Here is a 17,451-nt window from a genome sequence, read left to right on the forward strand (position 1 = left end):
TAGCTCCTGGCAGAGCCGGGTCTAAAATCCTTGTTTCCAGAGTCGTCAAGCAGTTTTCTCTTAAACTAACCAACTTCCTCATATGTTTTGAATTTTGAAAGAGAGATTGCCGTGTATTCCTCATTGTGTTTGAGAAGAAATGGGATTTGCCGAAGGACTTAGATCTTTTCAATCTCAGTACAAGATCAGGTCACATGCTACCTATACCGTGTAAGATTTGCAGATGTCAGCCCAAGCTGGGAGAACTTTTTACTGTCTGAGTTCTCATGTGACATTCTTCACTTGTCACCAGACACTTGCCTCTTCCTATTTTATGTTACATTTCTCTGTGTCCTATGACTTATCTTCTGTACTAGGTGATGAACTGCTTAAGAGTAGAATTTCTACCTTTATGTCTTTGTGATTTCCAAAGTACCCAATACACTGGCTGGTGTAGATAGCGGGTATCAGTCTGTCTTCTCTCTCATCTCCCTCCTGCAAACTTACAGGGCCATATTCCAAGACTCTGTGAAATAGTGTTGACTCTTTTCATTTGAGGAAAGATTTTTCTTGGTTTTAAACCAATAAAATGACGGTACAGTGTAGATGACATGTAGAATATGCAGTAAATTGAGCAGAAGTCTATAACTTGACAATCCAGTGGTATTGTACTTAATTTCATTCCTGTGGGCTTTCAATAATTCGAGCAGGGTGAAGTTAAGCTCAGGCTGGTGAAACATTTTAAATAAGCTTGAATTTATTTATTTTTGCACTGTAGCTTTAAGAGAAATTACAATTTACAGTTTTCTCTTTTGTCGTTGTCCCCTCTAAAATTGGGAATAAAGCTAAGATTTCACTGTAGCCACGTACAGGAAAGTCAAAAATTGGGCGATATTATTTTAAAGACCTGTTCTAGCTTTTTTACGTCTTTATCTATCCATGTAGTCAATAAATAGTTATTAAATACCAGCTGTGTGCCATTCTGAGGGTGGGCTAGACACTGTGGATAGAGTAGTGAATAGGAAAGAAGCAATTCCTGGGTGCCCGCGTGGCTCAGCTGGTTAAGCGTCTGCCTTCGGCTCAGGTCATCATCCCAGAGTCCTGGGATCGGGTCCCACGTCGGGCTCCCTGCTCTGTGAAAAGCCTGTTTCTCCCTCTGCCTCTCTCTGTCCCTCATGAAAAAAGAAAATCTTAAAAAAAAAAAAAAAAAAAAAAAAGAAAGAAAGAAAGCGATTCCCTTCCCTCAGGAACCTCATATAATGATGAGCAAGACAAATAAGCTAGTGGGAGGTAGAGCTCTGTGTGAGAGCTCTGACAGGACAAGCGCACAGAAGAAGCCCAGATACTCAGTCACAGGAGAGCAGATCAGACTTTCTGGAGAAAACGACATCTCAGCTGGGCCTTGAATGGCGAGTGGGAGTTGGCCAGGTTGATGTGGTGGTGTTGGAAAGAATGTTCCAGACGGAGAGAACCAGATGTAGGAAGTCACAGAGATAAAAGAGAGCTCAGTGTATTTAGGTACTGGGAGAAGTCCAGAAGGTCTAGGTTTGGGGATGACAACTCAGTCACAGTGGGGGCCTCCATATTGTGAAAGAGTGCGGTGGGCTTTCATGGCCGTTCAGGACAGCGTGCTCGTGATTTGCCTCCTTGTGCTTATTGCCAGGCAGAAATACAACCCTGTAAAATTAGATTTATAAATTTTCAACAGAAGCTTGGGGTCAGGCTTTTATGAGAAATCTGGCTATTTTAAAATGTTGGTAATTACTCCACAAAAGTTTTAAAACACTGTGTGGTCTGAGTGAATTGGCCTGCCTGCTGGATGCATCCCGAGGGCCCCAGTTTATAATCTCTGATCTAGAACGATGGTTCAGAAAGTATGGTTCAGAGACTGCCATCAGCACCACCTGTGAACGCGTCAAAAATGCAAATTCTCAGGCCTGCCTTCACTTAATGAACCGAAAACCCTAGGGATAAAACCGGCAATCTGGTATTCAACAAGCCCTCCAAGTGATTCTGATGCAGCTCACTCAAGTTTGAGAACCTTTGGTGTCCAGCCCTACTGGCAAATATGGCGGCCACATGTGGTTAATAAGCGCTGGAAATGTGGCTAGTCCCCACCAAGACATACTCCACACCTAAGATACATGCTGGTTTTCAGAACTTTTTTGTAAAAAAATAAAATACCTCTAACTTTGTATATTGATGACATGTTGAAATAGCATTTTAGGAATATATTGGGTCAAATAGAACATACCATTAAAATTAACTTCTGTTTCTTTTCATGTTTTAAAATGCAGCTAGTAGGAAATTTAAAATTATGTATGTTAGATTTCCACTGCTCAGTGCTGGCCTAGGGTGTCGTTCGTGGGGCAGGGAGTGTGGGATAGTGAGGTTGAAGCAGGTAAGGGTAAACAAGCCTTGTGGGGCTTTGTAAGCTGTGCTGAAGACATATACTATGCTCCTAGGAAACCTCGCAGTGATCAGAACCAATGGGAAGTATGATCAGTCTGGTATTTTAGACACACACTGGCCGGAGGGTGGCTCATGCACTGGAGAGGGGCCAGACTATCCACACACAGACCACGGGGAGTAATCCAGCGTGGGAATGTTGGCTGGCATTGACAGTGGGGTGTTCTGCGTAATATAGTTTTGGGTGCCTGTTACTCAGGTGGGTGGAGGAGAAGGACTCACCCAAAGATGAATAATGTAATCTGTGCCCTCTACGGAGCATATGGTCCATTAGAGAAAAGAGACACCGAGAGGCAGCTGCAGTTCCGGTTGGAGTCCTAGTTCAGAGAAAGGACTGTGGAGCTGGTCTGCTTGAAGATTGGATCCCAGCTCTACTACGTAGCAGGTGGGTGACCCTGGGCAGGTCACCTCTCCAAAACAGGACTAGTGGTGTCTACCTGGAGGATGTTGCAAAGATTTTAAGTGAATCTATGTCTTTAACCTTTTATCTGCCTGTCTGTCTGTCTGTCTCTCTAAAAGCTTACAGCAGTACACAGGCAATATTGCAATTCTCACAACTCAAGGGGGACTATAGAGGAGAAGGAGATGCGTTAAGGAATTAGCCTCCACTCTGAACTGAAATGCTAGTGTAATATACTGTTTAAAATACCTGGTATTCCCAAGACCAAATACAGGAAGAGATTGGATGGTTTCTGAAGCTTAGGACCATCTTGACTTCACTTTCTTCATTTTGTTAGTTCCTGCTACCCTGGTCTATCTCTTTAACATTCATGCCTTCCCTTCTCTCCAGGAACCTACTGCAAATTTCTCAGTCTTACCTAAATCGTTATCCTCAAATAGTTAAAGACCCTCAATACCTCCTCTTATATATCTATTCCCACGTGCCATATGTCAGCCTGAAGAAGGGAGTGCAGTTGACCCTTGAACAATGTGGGGGGTTAGGGCCACCGACCCACTGCATAGTAGAAAATCCATGTACAACTATGGATTCCCCCCAAACTTAACTACTTATAGCCTCCTGGTGACCAGAAGCCTTTTTGATAACATCAGGTCAGCAACACATATTTTATATGTTATATGTTACTTTTATAGTAAGGTAAACTAGAGAAAAGAAAACATTAATAAAATCCATAAGGCAGAGAAAATACATTTACCCTGACTGTGTTAATTGAAAAAAAAAAAAAAAAATCCACGTATAAGTGGACCCAGGCAGTTCAAGCCCACATTGTTCAAGGGTCAACTCTAATGACTATTTCCAAGACCCTTTCAGGACATTGAGGTGGATGTTAATCTTCCAGGATCACCAAGGGGAAGGGGGTTGGGCCAGTTAAAAAGAAGCTTAAGGGCAGGCATTTCTTGTGAAGTATTTGAAATCTGCACATTCTAAGCACACCCTACCAGTCAAAGATGGCGGGTGGCTTGCCCATGGCCTACTGAGATTCAAATTCCAAGAGCAGTTTGACTTGTCTCGTGTCTCTCTCTCTCTCTCGGGTCTCACACCAAATTTCATATCCTCCACAAAACTTTCAGGTTCCCTCCATAGCATCTGGCTCCCACCCTTCTCACAGCATTTATCACTTTTGGCAACAATAAATAAACACAGACTAGAAACAGCCAGAAGTTCCCATCAATATGGAACTGTTTAGGCAAGTTATAATAACAATATAATGGGATATGCATGCATTGGTTAGAAAGAATGAGGCAATTCCTTAGGCACTGATATGAAGGCTCTCCAAAATAAATTAAGTGAGAAAATGAAGAAGAACGTGCATTACTTTGCTACATATGATGTGTGTGAAGGAAAGGAAAAAATACAGAATATTTTATTGATGCTCAGACATCATCAATTGTAGATGCATTATGATTTTCTCTCTAAAAAGGGAAAATTGGTGCCAAACAAGATTACAGCACCAAAGATTAAAGAACATTAATGTGTCTTTTACAGATGTAAAAACATATGAGTTTTAGCATTGACGAAACAGAATGGTATTTGCTTGTTAAGCACACGGGCTAGCTCTAGTTAGTGTCAAATCCTCTAGGATGGCTGGGGACTGGAGCTGCTCCCTTCGGGGAGTTTGTCACTCTGCGTTGGCAGCAATGACCACAGAACTTTGGATACACCTCTGTGGGTCACTGAAGGAGGCCAAAGAGGGGTGTGTTCGCATGTTGGTGTCTTTATCTGGTGTACGTCGTGCCCTGTTTGCTTGCTGGTTTGGGAACAAACAGTTAAATAACTTAGAACCAGGTCCAAGTTGTGACTCCTATCCATCCTTCAACAGAAGAGATGCTGTGGTTGACTCTGGCTCAGCCAGAGTTTGGTGCTCAGTAGGTGATGAGGTCATGCTCATGATCATTGGTCACGGAGGACGGATTGAGGGTAGCAGAGTGGCCAGGGAGGGTTCCTGCTTATAGGGGAGATGCAAACAGGTAGTAGGGTTTACACTTGCTGATATTTCCCCAGCCCTGAGCATAGGACATGGTGTGGGACACCCTCTGTGTGTTTTATAAAGGAAGATCATCAAAGCAAACTCATAGGCTGAAAATTGGGAATACACCTTGAAAGCAGTGGAAACCATATTCAACTCTAGGGAAACTTTTCCTATTTGGGCTGTTTATTGAGGATTCAGACTCTCAAAAATAGTCCCAGGAAGTCCGTCGAAATTCTACAAGGTCATAAGGGCCGATTCATACTGAAGGGAAGCGTGCTCAGAATTAAACACCTCAAGTACATCATGCCCTACAAATACGGTGTGATTCCTTAGCACTGCTGTAGGACAAAGAAATCTTGTGGGGTGACTTTTGACACTGTTAGGGTGGCCCTTTTCTAGAACTAGTATTTCTATATAGGGCCCATGCTTGAGTCACTGTAACAGGGAAAGCTCTTATAAAATTTATTTTTACCGAAGTACAGTTGACACACGTTACATCAGTTTCAGCTGTACGACATGGTGAGATGACAAGTCTATACATTATGCTGTGCTCACGCAAGTGGAGCTGCCATCTGTCACCATACAACATTATCACAGTACCACTGACTAGTCCCTTTGCTGTACCTTGTATTCCTGTGATTGAACTTACTCCATAACCGGAAGCCAGTACCTGCCGTGGCCCTTCACCCATTTTGCCCATCTTCCTACTCGCTTCCCCTCCAGCTACATTCATTCAGTGTATTTATGGGTCTGTTTCTGCTTTTGTTTGTTTGTTCATTTGTTTTATCTTTTAGATTCCACATATAAGTGAAATCATATGGTATTTGTCTTTCTGACTTACTTTGCATAATATTCTCTAGGTCTATCTGTATTGTCACAGATGGCAAGCTCTCATTCTTTTTATGGCTGAATATATATATATATATATCTCCTATTGATGGACACTTGGGCTGCTTCCATTATCTCGACTATTAGAAATAATGTTGCAATAAACATAGGGTGCATATATCTTTTTGAATTAGTGTATTTGAATTCTTTGGATAAATATGCAGTAGTGGAATTGCTGGATTGTATGAGACTTGTTTTTAACTTTCTGAGGAACTTCCATACTGTCTTCCACAGAGGCTGCACCAGCTTGCATTCCCACCAACAGGGCACAAGTGTTCCTTTTTCTCTGAATCCTCATCAACACTTGTTATTTCTTGTCTTTTTGATTCTAGCTACTCTGATAGGTGTGAGGTGATGGTATCTCATTGTGGTTTTGATCTGCATTTCCCTCATACCAAGTGATGCTGAGCATTTCTTCCTGTGTCTGTTGGCCATCTGGATATCTTCTTTGGAGAAATGTCTGTTCACGTCTTCTTCCCGTTTTTAAAATCTGACTTTTTGGGTAGTGAGCTGTGTAAGTTCTTTATATGTGTTGGATATTAACCCTTATCGTGTATGTGCTTTGCAAATATCTTCTCATTCAGTAGGTTGCCTTTTTGTTTTGTTGATGGTTTCCTTCTCTGTGCGAATATTTTTATTTTGGTGTAGTCCTAATAGTTTATGCTTGCTTTTGCTTCCCTTGCCTAAGGAGACCTATCTAGAAAAATGTTGCTAAGTCCAATGTCAAAGAGATTACTGCCCATGTTTTATTCTATGAGTTTTATGGTTTCAGGTCTCATATTTAGGTCCTTAACCTGTTTTGAGCTTATTTCTTTATTATTATGTTCAAGAATGCTAGGTTGGTGACTCCTTCAACATGTAAGTATTTCTCTTCACTCTCTTGCACTGGTTTTAAGGGAATTCCAATGTAATACCAATTCTTGATCCCGTATAGGCAAGTTATTGCCTTCTACCCACATACATGCTGACTTTTTCAGGTTTTTTTCTGTCTTAATTTTCTTCAGTGTGACTAGGATATGCCTGAGTGTAGATTTTTTTTTTATTTTTTTATTTTTTATTTTTTTTGTATTTAACCTGCTTGGTTTTATTTATTTATTTTTTTAATTTTAATTTAAATTCAATTCAGTTAACATATCATGTATTATTAGTTTCAGGGGTAGAATTTAGTGATTCATCAATTGCATATAACACCCAGGGCTCAATATAACAATGTCCATCAGTCAGCCAGTTACCCCATCCCCCCACCCACCTCCCCTCCAGCAACCCTCATTTTGTTTCTTATAGTTAAGAGTCTCTTATGGTTTGCCTCCCTATTTTCATCTTATTTTTCCTTCCCTGCCCCTACATTCATCTGTTTCTTAAATTCCACATAGGTGTTAAATCATATGGTATTTGTCTTTCTCTCACTTAGTTCACTTAGCATAATGCTATTTCCATACATGTCATTGCAAATGGCAAGATTTCATTCTTTTTGATGGCTGAGTAATAGTCTATTGTATATATATACCACATCCTCTTTATCCATTCATGTGTTGAGGGACATCTGGGCTCTTGCCATAGTTTGGCTATTTTGGACATTGCTGCTATAATCATTGGGGTGCACGTGCCCCTTTGGATCACTACGTTTGTATCCTTTGGATGAATACCCAGTAGTGCAATTACTGGATCATAGGATAATGATGTTTTTAACTTTTTGAGGAACCTCCATGTTGTTTTCCAGAGTGGCTGCACCAGCTTGCGTTCCCACCATTTTCTTTAAGTTTCCTCATCTGTCATTTGGTATCCATCGTGTTTTGGGAACGTCTCAGTCATCATTGCTTCAAACATTTCTTTTTTTCGTTTTTCTCTTTTCCTTCTGGTATTCCATTATGCATATGTTACATCTTTTGTAATTGTCTCACGTTCCTGGATGCTGTTTTATTTTTATTTATTTTTCCTCTTTGGATTTCAGTTGTGGAAGTTCCTATTGATGCTTGTTCAAGCTTAGTGATTCTTGCCATGGCTGTGACCAGTCTACGAATGAGCCTATCAAAGGCATTCTTCACATCTGGTAGTGTTTTGTTTTGTCTGGTTTTGTTTATAGTGTTTCCTTTTGATCCTTTGAATTTCCATCTCCCTGTTTACATTACCCACATTCTTTCATGTTTTCCACTTTTTCCAATAGTGCCCTTACCATATTAATTAGTTGGTTTAAATTCCCTATCTGATAATTCCAACATCTTTGCCGTATCTAGTCTCCTTCTGATGCTGTCTTTTCAAAATGTGGTTTGGGTTTTTTTTTTTTTTTTTTTTTTTTGTTTTTTTACTGTGCGGTGTAATTGTCGTGATTGGGATACCATGTACTAGGTGAAAAAAATAACAATGTACTAGGTAAATAGACCTCAGTGTGAGATTTTAACTATTCATATACCAGGTAGATTGGCCTTAGTGTGATGTTTAAGGTTTATCTGTCAGGGGTTAGGCTGTGTTCACTGTTTGCTGTAGCTGCAGGTGTCCGGGGCTAACCTTCCCTCTGCTGCGTGTGGGGTTTGTTTGTTTTTTGTTTGTTTGTTTTGGTCTCCTTTGTTGTCTTTGGGTTTCCCTAGAGACGTTGAAAGCACCACCTGTGATGCATAGTGTTTGCAACCTTACTGCTGTCACTCTACAGCAGCCCTAAGGGTGTGGTGAGGTGTTGGGGGAGCCCTGTTCTCCAGGCCCCCCCAGTCAGGTCCCAGTCTTTTAGAGCGCCTGTGTCCCTGGGGCTGTGACTGTCACAGGGGCTTCTCAGATTGTTTTCCCCCCTTTCAGAGAGACGCCAAGGCTAGAGCATACCAGAGCTGCGTATTTCCCTTCTTCCGCATTGGTTAGGCTCTGATAAAATAGCTCCGGTGAAGACAAACCTTGTTAAAAAGAACAGAACATTCTCGATATATTTAAAAACAGCTACTTTCCCTCTCTTTCTGCTCCAAGACTGAGGGGATTTTTCTCCTATCTTCACTATGAAAACATGATAGGCTCCTGGTGGAAAAAGTCAGGCAGGTGTGGGGCCCCTCTTGACACTGGATCCCCGGGTGTTTTGAACTCTCAAACTTGTCCACACCGAGCCTCCAGGAGTTCATTAGTTACAGATTAGGTTTTCCTAGGCAGCATTTGGCCCCCTGTCCAGAGAACCCAGTGGGGACTCTCTGTGTCTCCCTGTGTCCTCACTTTCGGGAGGCACTGGTTTGCCCTGTGACTTCAGTTCTCTGGTGCATCTAAGAAGGGTGGTTGATTTTCCACGTGTTCAGCTTTCTTGTTGGGTGAATGGGAGAGAGCACATCCCAGCTCCTGAAATGGCCGCCAAGAAACACGGAAGCTCGAGTGTTTCTGTCTGGTGGGTAGGCTCTCCGTGATTTCTTCCTTCGTATGTCCCTTACTTTCCACATTTTCTACAATGTACACATATTCCTTTTAAAAATGAACAGGAAAACATGTTCTTTTCATATAGAAAAAATTAAAAATGAGTTTAATCTCTGTTGACTTCGACAAAAATAAGGCAAGGTGCAGAGAGTAGCATGGTACTTAAAAAAAAAAAAAAGAATAAAAAACAGGAACGTTTACCCCTCCCCCACAGCTTACCATCTACATTAAAATGACTTTACAATTCCGCTGTGTCATCAGGACAATTGTAGTATTCAGGGAGACTCTTGCCCAAGCAAATTACTATTGTTCATGACAGGAACTTCCTGAAAGACACATGAACTCTTCCATAAAGCACCGAAACTGACAGTTAAGTCCCTAGGACCGTTTGACTCTCCATCCAAAATCCTTGCTTTCCTACTTCCCCCAATCCTCAGTTATCCTATCATGATCTTTACGCAGTTGTAAACAAATCCCCACATTGAAAGACACATCTTCAATCAAATTTCAGTTAAGTCCAGCCTTGACCTTGCCCCGCAAGCTACCGAAGCTCCGAGTAGCACTCTCCCTCCCCGCAGCAAGCAATACGGTCTCGGCTCGTCCTGTTAGCAGGTGATGCTGGCGACAGCTGGGGACCCGGCCTTCGACGACACAAAGGATTCTACGTATTTATGTGAACAGGAAGAAGGGGACAGGAGTAAGCACATCAGGCTCTTAAAGCTAGCTGCCTGGTGGGGGTAAATTTAAAAAAATAAAATTTGGGGGGGTATTATTTCACTAGGTGTGGTAGACCCATGTCCATTTTATAATGGACTTTAATTAAAACTTTTGCAAGAGAATTCAGAAAATACATATATTTGCTGGAGGGACTATACATCCGTTCTCTCTGAAGTTTAGAATCCCATGGTGAGCGTTGCTTCATAACAGTACTTGGGCTCACAAAGGCCTCTTTCTTGTACACAATCCACCCCAGTGTTTATAAAAGGAAACTGGTTTCCCCATACTCTTGACTTCGTTGTTTTGCCTTATGCAATTTAGTAAATCCCTTTGGAAAATCCTGACTGAAAGTGATGGCGAATATGGATGCCTTCTTACCGAAAGGGCTCAGTCATTCGGAACACGTCCCTTCCACTTTCCATTAAGTTCGCCATTCCAAACCACACCAGTGATGGATGGCACTCACCTGAACATCCCTCTAGCAATTCCACACCTATCCATCATCGCCTCTCACGCTGTGCTCCCCTCGTCTTTGATCATCTCTCCCTAAGCACAGCAGAGAGTGAAATCCTGTGACTCATACGCTGTGACAGTCTGAGGAAGGACAGCAATTGTGTTTTATCTGGCTTGACGTAGCTCTTACTTAGTCATTTTAGGGAAAGGGGTAGAATTGGCTCTTCTTCCAGGATATCTGTAAAATGAGATCGACTGTTCGTATAAAAATCTCATGGGGACCGCCTTTATTCCTAAGTGGAGACTATGTCTCTGTCCTTTGGTGAGGTGGACCGAAAAATTTTCAGCTCGTATTACACCTTTTTGGTCTGAATGAGGTTCAAGGCAAGCACAAATGAAGGTTGCTTCCTGGGAACGCCGATGACCGGAAAGCTCTGTCCCGGGATGGGCCGGGGGGGCGGGGGACATTCGTCCTTTTCACGTATCCCTGTTGTGGTAGATTCGACCACAGTGACAGTTGCGGGATGGATGTGTCCACCTGTACCAATGACAGAGATCAAGACCACGTTCCATGTGGCCTCTTGTAGCTCCCCAGGGGTGAAGTAGTAGAGATGAACAATATGGCAGAGCCCGTGGTGCTTTTCCAACTGGAGCACGCATCAGAGTCAGCCGGAGAGCAGTTGCGCTGTCCACACCGGCTGGGTCTCCCGCAGCAGCTGGGGTCTAAGGGACAAGGTTCTGGTCCTTGGAGTGGCTTGTCACTGAGCAGGAAGAGCCAGGGTAGCCAAGGAACCCGGCTGGGGGAACTTGGCTTGGGTGTCGGAGTACAGTCCTGAGCCGGACTGATGTGTCAGCGTGGTGGCGCCTGCAAGGGCAGGGCAGATGCCACCTAGGGTTTATCAATGAGGCGGGAGCCACGTCTCCCCTCGGCATGGCTCGTGGGCCCAGGAGCCGAGAGCCTCACGTCCGGATTCTGCTCTGGTGCACTGGCCACAGCTCTGGGGTCTCTTGTTTGCACAATCCCTACTTGCAAAAAAGGAAACAAGAACTGTGCCTTCTTTACAGCGATCCTGTCATTAAATAAACCCATTAAGGGATCCAGTGGATTGGCCTATACTCTTATCTGAGTATAGTTCTTTCTTGGAAAGAACTAGGCCTACCTGGTGGGCTCGGCTACTCCGGCTGAACAAAACGGCTTTCCCGAGGAGGAGGCAAACGGGCAGCGCCCCAGTGCAGGCAGGATGGCCGGCTTCTGGCTCATGCGCTCCCTCTCCCTGCCTCCCCGCCGCCCCGCCGGTCTGTGGGAGCCGGGGAAACTGAGTCAGAGAACAGTCTAACGCGGTCGCGATCCTGAACCACGAAGGCAGTGGTTTGGATGGCTTTAGAGCACCAGAGCCTCCCAGGCTGCAAAGAGTCGGATTTGCACACGAAGTAGAGGAAATGGAGGCTCGCGGTGAGATAGGGCTCTTCTCTTGGAACTGAAACCAAACCCTTCAATAAAAGACTCTAACCCAGCGCCCTTTTACAGGGGAAGCGCCAAGCCCATTGTGGCTGGTAAACTCTACAAAGGGTAGGAGGAAACAGCCCAGTCTGTGATGCTCAGACTAAGTGGAAATGCAGACAGGGGAGCGCACACTTCCAGGGACCAGGGAGTGTCTCCGGAGGATGCACATCGTGTGGGTCTGATTTCCTGCAGGACTCAAAGGAGGATGACTTGGCGATACTTGGCATTAGGAAAGCCAGAATTGTGGCATTCTCCCCGGGCGATTCTAGGAAAGGTTTTTATCACTCTATTAGAGAAGAGAGAAAACTTTTCCATTTTGGTCCCTGGAGTCATGAGTTCCATAAGGAAGAAGGTGTTAACCTTCTTTGAAAACTTTTCAAAACAAATAAATGCAAGACAGTTTTGTGACAATCGGGGAAACATGACTATGATAATAAACATGACTAGGAAACTGTTGTTCATTCCCCCCCTTGAGTGCACGCTCTCTCTCTCTCTCTCTTAAAAAAGTTCAGGCAAAGAGAGGGGGAAGCAGGCCCCCCGCTGAGCAGAGAGCCCAACGGGGGACTCGATCCCAGGACCCTGAGATCACGACCCGAGCTGAAGGCAGTCGCTTAACCAACTCAGCTACCCAGGTACCCTGTTAATTCCCTCTGGTATGAAAGTAGGATTGTGGAAACCAGAGGGATGGATTAAATGGTACAGAGGTTCGTGCTGAAGTATTTAGGGGTGAAGTGTTATGATGGCTGGGACTTAATTTCAAAATGGTTTCATGAAAAGGGGAGGGGGACAAAGTAGTAACCATGGTTTTCTGTCTTGGTAGGAGAGCATAGGCGTGCACGGAACTCGTCTTGCCCTTGAGATCTCATGAAATCTTTCAAAATCAAAAGCTATTACTACAGATGTGTTCCATACCATATTATAGCACAGGATAAATCTATATTCCCATACAGATGGGCTGGCTAGAAACAGACTTTAAAGCCCTAATTACGGTTGAGCTGAATTTAGCATGGCTTGGTCCCTGGCCACATGTCTCCTAGTGGTGGAGATGATGGACTCTTCTCCTTTGCAACAAGCTTAGTTCTTCCCAGGAGAGCAGCTCTCTCCTCCTTTTTGTTTTCTCCCTGCCCCTGACCAAGCAGTCCATGGCCAGAGCCTACCTAGCCCTCCGCAGGAGACCTTCACTCAGGCAAGGGTTTCAACCCCCTAGAACTCAAAAAACAGGAGGCAGTTCGTTGAGCTAAATTCTTTATTAGGAAAGCACCAACACCACATTCTTGGAAATTACTGGAATTTTATTTGCCTCAGGCTTATGACTTGCAACCAAAGACATTGTGCAAAGAAAGCAAAGATTAAGTACACTTTAGGGAGAAGGAGACGATACACATCGGTAACGTAGGAGATCAGGTGGACAAAAGAAGCCATCCAATACACTAGAGAGATTGCAATATTCAATAGCATTTTCAACAAAACTTTTTTTTTTAAATCAAGAGCAAAGAAAAAATTAAGCAATGTTTACAGTAGACATAAATCTTATACAGTTCAAAAAGCATTTTTTCAGATCGTAGAGCATAAGATGGAAAAAATGTCTATGCAGGTGAAGTCTAACTACTGTACATTTATCACCTAGTAAAGTTGCTTATATGTACCACAGTGTAAAAAAAAAAAAAAAATACCGAACAAATTAAAACCTTGAAAATTGCCTGATGAAAAATAAAATAACCAGTGGCTTTTAACGGCTTCTCCTGGTTATCAGTTCTACAAAATAACAAAACAAAACAAAACAAAAAAAAAACCAAAAAAATTAAAAAACAAAAACTTTTCATCTGAACAGGTGGTAAAACCAGGCACAGTCAAACCGTTACCAAATTAGACCCACCCATAGAAATATACTATCCACCCACATATTTTCCATCAAAAGCTTTGTCTGTTTTAATCTTTGAATCTTTGAGGCCCATTTGGTCACAATATGTTACAAATATTTGTGTGTGTGTGCGTGTCGTGTTTTTACACCATGATATCATATGTTTGTCGGGCACGATCCTAAAGCTAGTTGATAGATGAGGATGATACAGAAACAACCCAGTGCACGTAGGACAAATGCACGCACTGGGTAGAAATGAGAGAGGGAGGAAGGAGTTCAGTTCTACCGAGGTGGGGTGGGGTGGGGGAGGGCCCACGCTGATCACTCATCATCGGTCCCACTTGCTTCTGACTGTTCCTAAAAATTAAAATATGATAAAAATGCATGAAATCACACATAAGAAAAAGGTGTAATAGACCCTCCAGAGGCAAAGTAGAACGGAAATGGCGTTTTGGAAAGGGTTAACCCATGTCTCCACATTCTGGGGCAAGGTGGCAAGACACATGAGAGAAATCCAAGGTCAAAGGGGAGCTTCTGCTGCGAATCCCAAAGCACTACCCCCCATCTATACCGCTGTTTCGTTTTCTTCTGCCTTGGCATAAGAAGGTCAAGGCTATTTACTGTTATTTTTAGCACATTGGGTTTAGAGAATTCACCAGAGGTCAAAAGGACCATGCATTTGATGTCAAGGCACAGGTAAGTCTTTGAAAGAAAACACAGCATTTTAAATGCATTTGAAAAAGTCTGGGCCCAGGGTGAAGGCTGATGAAGGGTTCGCACATGTTTTTCATCAGACCCAAATGGCAGTGCGCTGAAGGAGGGGTGTGTGTGACGAGGAACCTGAGGTTTCCTGGAAAGGGAATATAATGGAGGCCGCTGGCATGTGTCACCCACATCTGGGACACTGTTTGGGTCTGAATCCAATCTCTGCTGTTCCCAAAGAGCCAAACACACCTAACCGGGGCCCGGGCTTCTGTGACACGTTGCAAGTAACAGCGCTCCTTGGGGGCCCTCACGAGTGTTAAAGATGACATCACAAGGGAAGGCAAGTGTTTCAGGGCCTGGTTCCATCCCTGCTCCTGAATTTTTCTGAGATTAAAAATAGGCAGCCTTCGAGAAAACTGTATTTGTAAGCCGTGGGAACGTAAGAAAGGAGAAGAGGAAACTCAACTGAGTAGTTTTTCGTTTTTGGAGACAGTTAAAAAGGCACTAACCAAAAGCTTGAAATTCTGTGTCCTAGATCATGCCGCTTGGCTCCCAGCCCTCAGGAATGAAATCTCCCCGGGTCTCTACCTTTCCCTTTCTGGATAAAAGAGCGGTTAGACGGGAGGGACGGAGGGAGAGAGCTTCTGGGCTTCAGCCAAAGCCGCCGCACTTACATTTTCATCCTGCTCCTCGTCACTGTCGAAATCACTCACGACAGGCTTGGCTTTTCCCCGATTCGGCCTCTTCTTGCCTTTGCCTTTGTCCCGGGCTTTCTCGTCTTTCTTATTGAGCTTGATTTTCACCTTAACAGATTTGGCTACGACAAAAAACGGAAGAGCAGTGAGGAATCGCAGGCAAGTCCTTCCGCAGGGAGTGAAAAGACCATCAGACTGCAGAGCACAAAGCGAAGGTCCCCAGAGCGCCTGGAACACTCGCTGAGCTAGCACCCGCTCTGCTCACACACACAGCTCGGTCAGGAGGACACAGCGCACTGTTCGCCAGAACACGCTCCAGGAGCGAAGGCAGCGGCATGGGGTTCTTCTTGTGGTCGCATAAGGGTTGGTCAGGGGGCTTCCTAAACAGGGGAAGCAGAGCTGCCTTTCTTGCTGGTGGAGGGTTGGGGGTGTTTATTCAGTAGAATTTTGTTGGGACAAAGTACACGTAAGTATAAAGCCTTTTCTTTCTTTAAAGGCCAATGTTACTGTGTAGATAACTCCAGCTGACTTGAAAACTCAGAGCTGAATAATAGCAACAGCACAGAAAGGTACAAAACATCAAGGTACATGATTGTGAACACATTCCTTCCCCTCCTCTAGGACCTCCTGATTGCTCTTCCTGGGGATGATTTCCAGAAACAATTTGCGGTTTATAATTACATCATTAGGGAACATAAAGAATTCAAGGGCAGCACACAGTCATTCACTGGCTGGATGCACGCCCCAGTTACCCATCCTTACCTTTATACTCACCTGTGGGGGGGTTGGGCACTTCTGTTACTATCTATTTGCCCAATTCTTTCCAAGGCTTGGAAATAGTCTACCTCCAAGGGTCCACTATGAATGATTGAACTGGTCATCTAGTGAGGGCTGCTCAAATTCCCAGCTTTTTTTTACCGATGTAATAAGCAAAGCTGCTGGAAACCTCTGTTGTTGATACCTCTGGCAGGATTTGGGGGAGGTATGGTGAGTAGAACCATATGGTAAACTTCTAAGCGTTCTGTTCCATCAGCCTTCACAACACAGCACCCCTATCCACCTTCACAGGGCTATTCTGAGAATACAAACACGGGGGAGAGCTCATCGTGCAAGGCCATGGAGGTAGGCGTGAAAGCCCAGGTACAAGGAAAATCTGTTCCGCCACATTGTTCTGGAACAGGTGACCACTGCATGCCATTTTTAGGACTCGATGAGGAAGTCACGGAGCATGTGGGGCTCTCTTTCCAACCAGTCATACTGGAATTTCATGTTTGTTGGGTCTCAAGGCGCCTAGAAATAGACCCTACCCTGGAGGGAGTCATAGCTCCAGAAGGAAACTTAGGAGAGGTTCTCAGACTTTTGTGAAGTGGGGGAACCCACCACAGTATTTGCCAAAGTGAAATTTTCTGTGGAGACAGAGGCTGACAACACAGTTGAGATCAGAGCTGCTCTGAACCGTAGTGCCAGCCTATGCCCTCTGTCCCCACCAAACACAGTAGAGGCCATCAAATCCGAGTACGCAAAACAGTACTCCTCGTCCCCAGATGTCTGCTGCAGAATGGACTTAGAAGAGAGGGGCCTGCTGTTTGGGTGGAGTAATGGGGGGAAAAGAAGAAAAGACGGGGGATGAGAAGGACGACCTATTCCTAGAAATGCATAAAGCTATAAAGGCCTCTTAAAAAAATCTTGATGAATAGAAAAAAAATGCAGTATCTATCTACAGGAGGAGCACTTCCTGCCATTAGGAGAACAGAAAAATCCATGCAAGGTGGAAAAGGGCAGAAGACTGGCAGAAAAGGTAAGAAAATGTCTCTCCAAGTAGATTATTTAATTACACCTGGAGTGTGAGCTGGTAAACTACCCGGCTGAGTCCACGGACACGGACTTCCAAAAACCCACCCGACAGGCTGCCAGGCTCATGCAGCTGAGAGACTGGAGCAGCAGAGGGACACTGCACACAGTGTCCCAAGTCTTTATGATCCCACCCTGACGGACCCATGAAAAGGGCTAATTACCAAGGCTGGCAGGCAGAAAAACGGTCCCTGTCTTCATCCCCCAAATGTGACATGACACGGCCAAAGGGGGAAGGCTGCGGAGCAGCTGACCTTGAGAAGGGGAGTTGATCCCAGACAGACCACGTGAACCCCGAGTTGTAAGAAAGGAAGCAGCAGAGTTCCTGGTTCAAGATGGGAGCAAAGGAACATTCTGACCTCACCTCCCAAGGAAACGCCCAATCCCCAGCCACATGTAGAACAATTTCCTCAGGTGAAAAAACCCAGCCACGACCTGAGTGACTGCCCTCTGGCAGGTAAGTAAGGAAAACCCATCCATCCGGTAGGAGAGGCTTAGACACTCACCGTAAACCCCACCCCT

At 44.3% G+C, this 17,451-nt stretch overlaps 1 protein-coding gene across 4 annotated transcripts in view; it reads right to left on the reverse strand.

The window, feature by feature from the left end:
* Positions 1–13,049: 13,049 nt before the first annotated feature.
* LOC111153501 (SWI/SNF related, matrix associated, actin dependent regulator of chromatin, subfamily a, member 2) overlaps positions 13,050–17,451 on the reverse strand; it is a 178,109-nt gene continuing 173,707 nt past the window's right edge. For all 4 annotated transcript variants that reach the window (XM_022512561.1, XM_022512558.1, XM_022512559.1 and 1 more), the window contains 2 exons: positions 15,058–15,200; positions 13,050–14,035 (listed from right to left, as the gene is read on the reverse strand). In XM_022512561.1, coding sequence (XP_022368269.1) covers positions 14,000–14,035; positions 15,058–15,200 — 179 coding nt within the window. In that variant the 3' untranslated portion in view covers positions 13,050–13,999. The remainder of the gene's footprint in view (positions 14,036–15,057; positions 15,201–17,451) is intronic.

This window comes from Enhydra lutris, unplaced genomic scaffold (genome assembly GCF_002288905.1).
Source record: "Enhydra lutris kenyoni isolate GAN:26980312 unplaced genomic scaffold, ASM228890v2 scaffoldscaffold33, whole genome shotgun sequence".
NCBI lineage: Eukaryota > Metazoa > Chordata > Mammalia > Carnivora > Mustelidae > Enhydra > Enhydra lutris.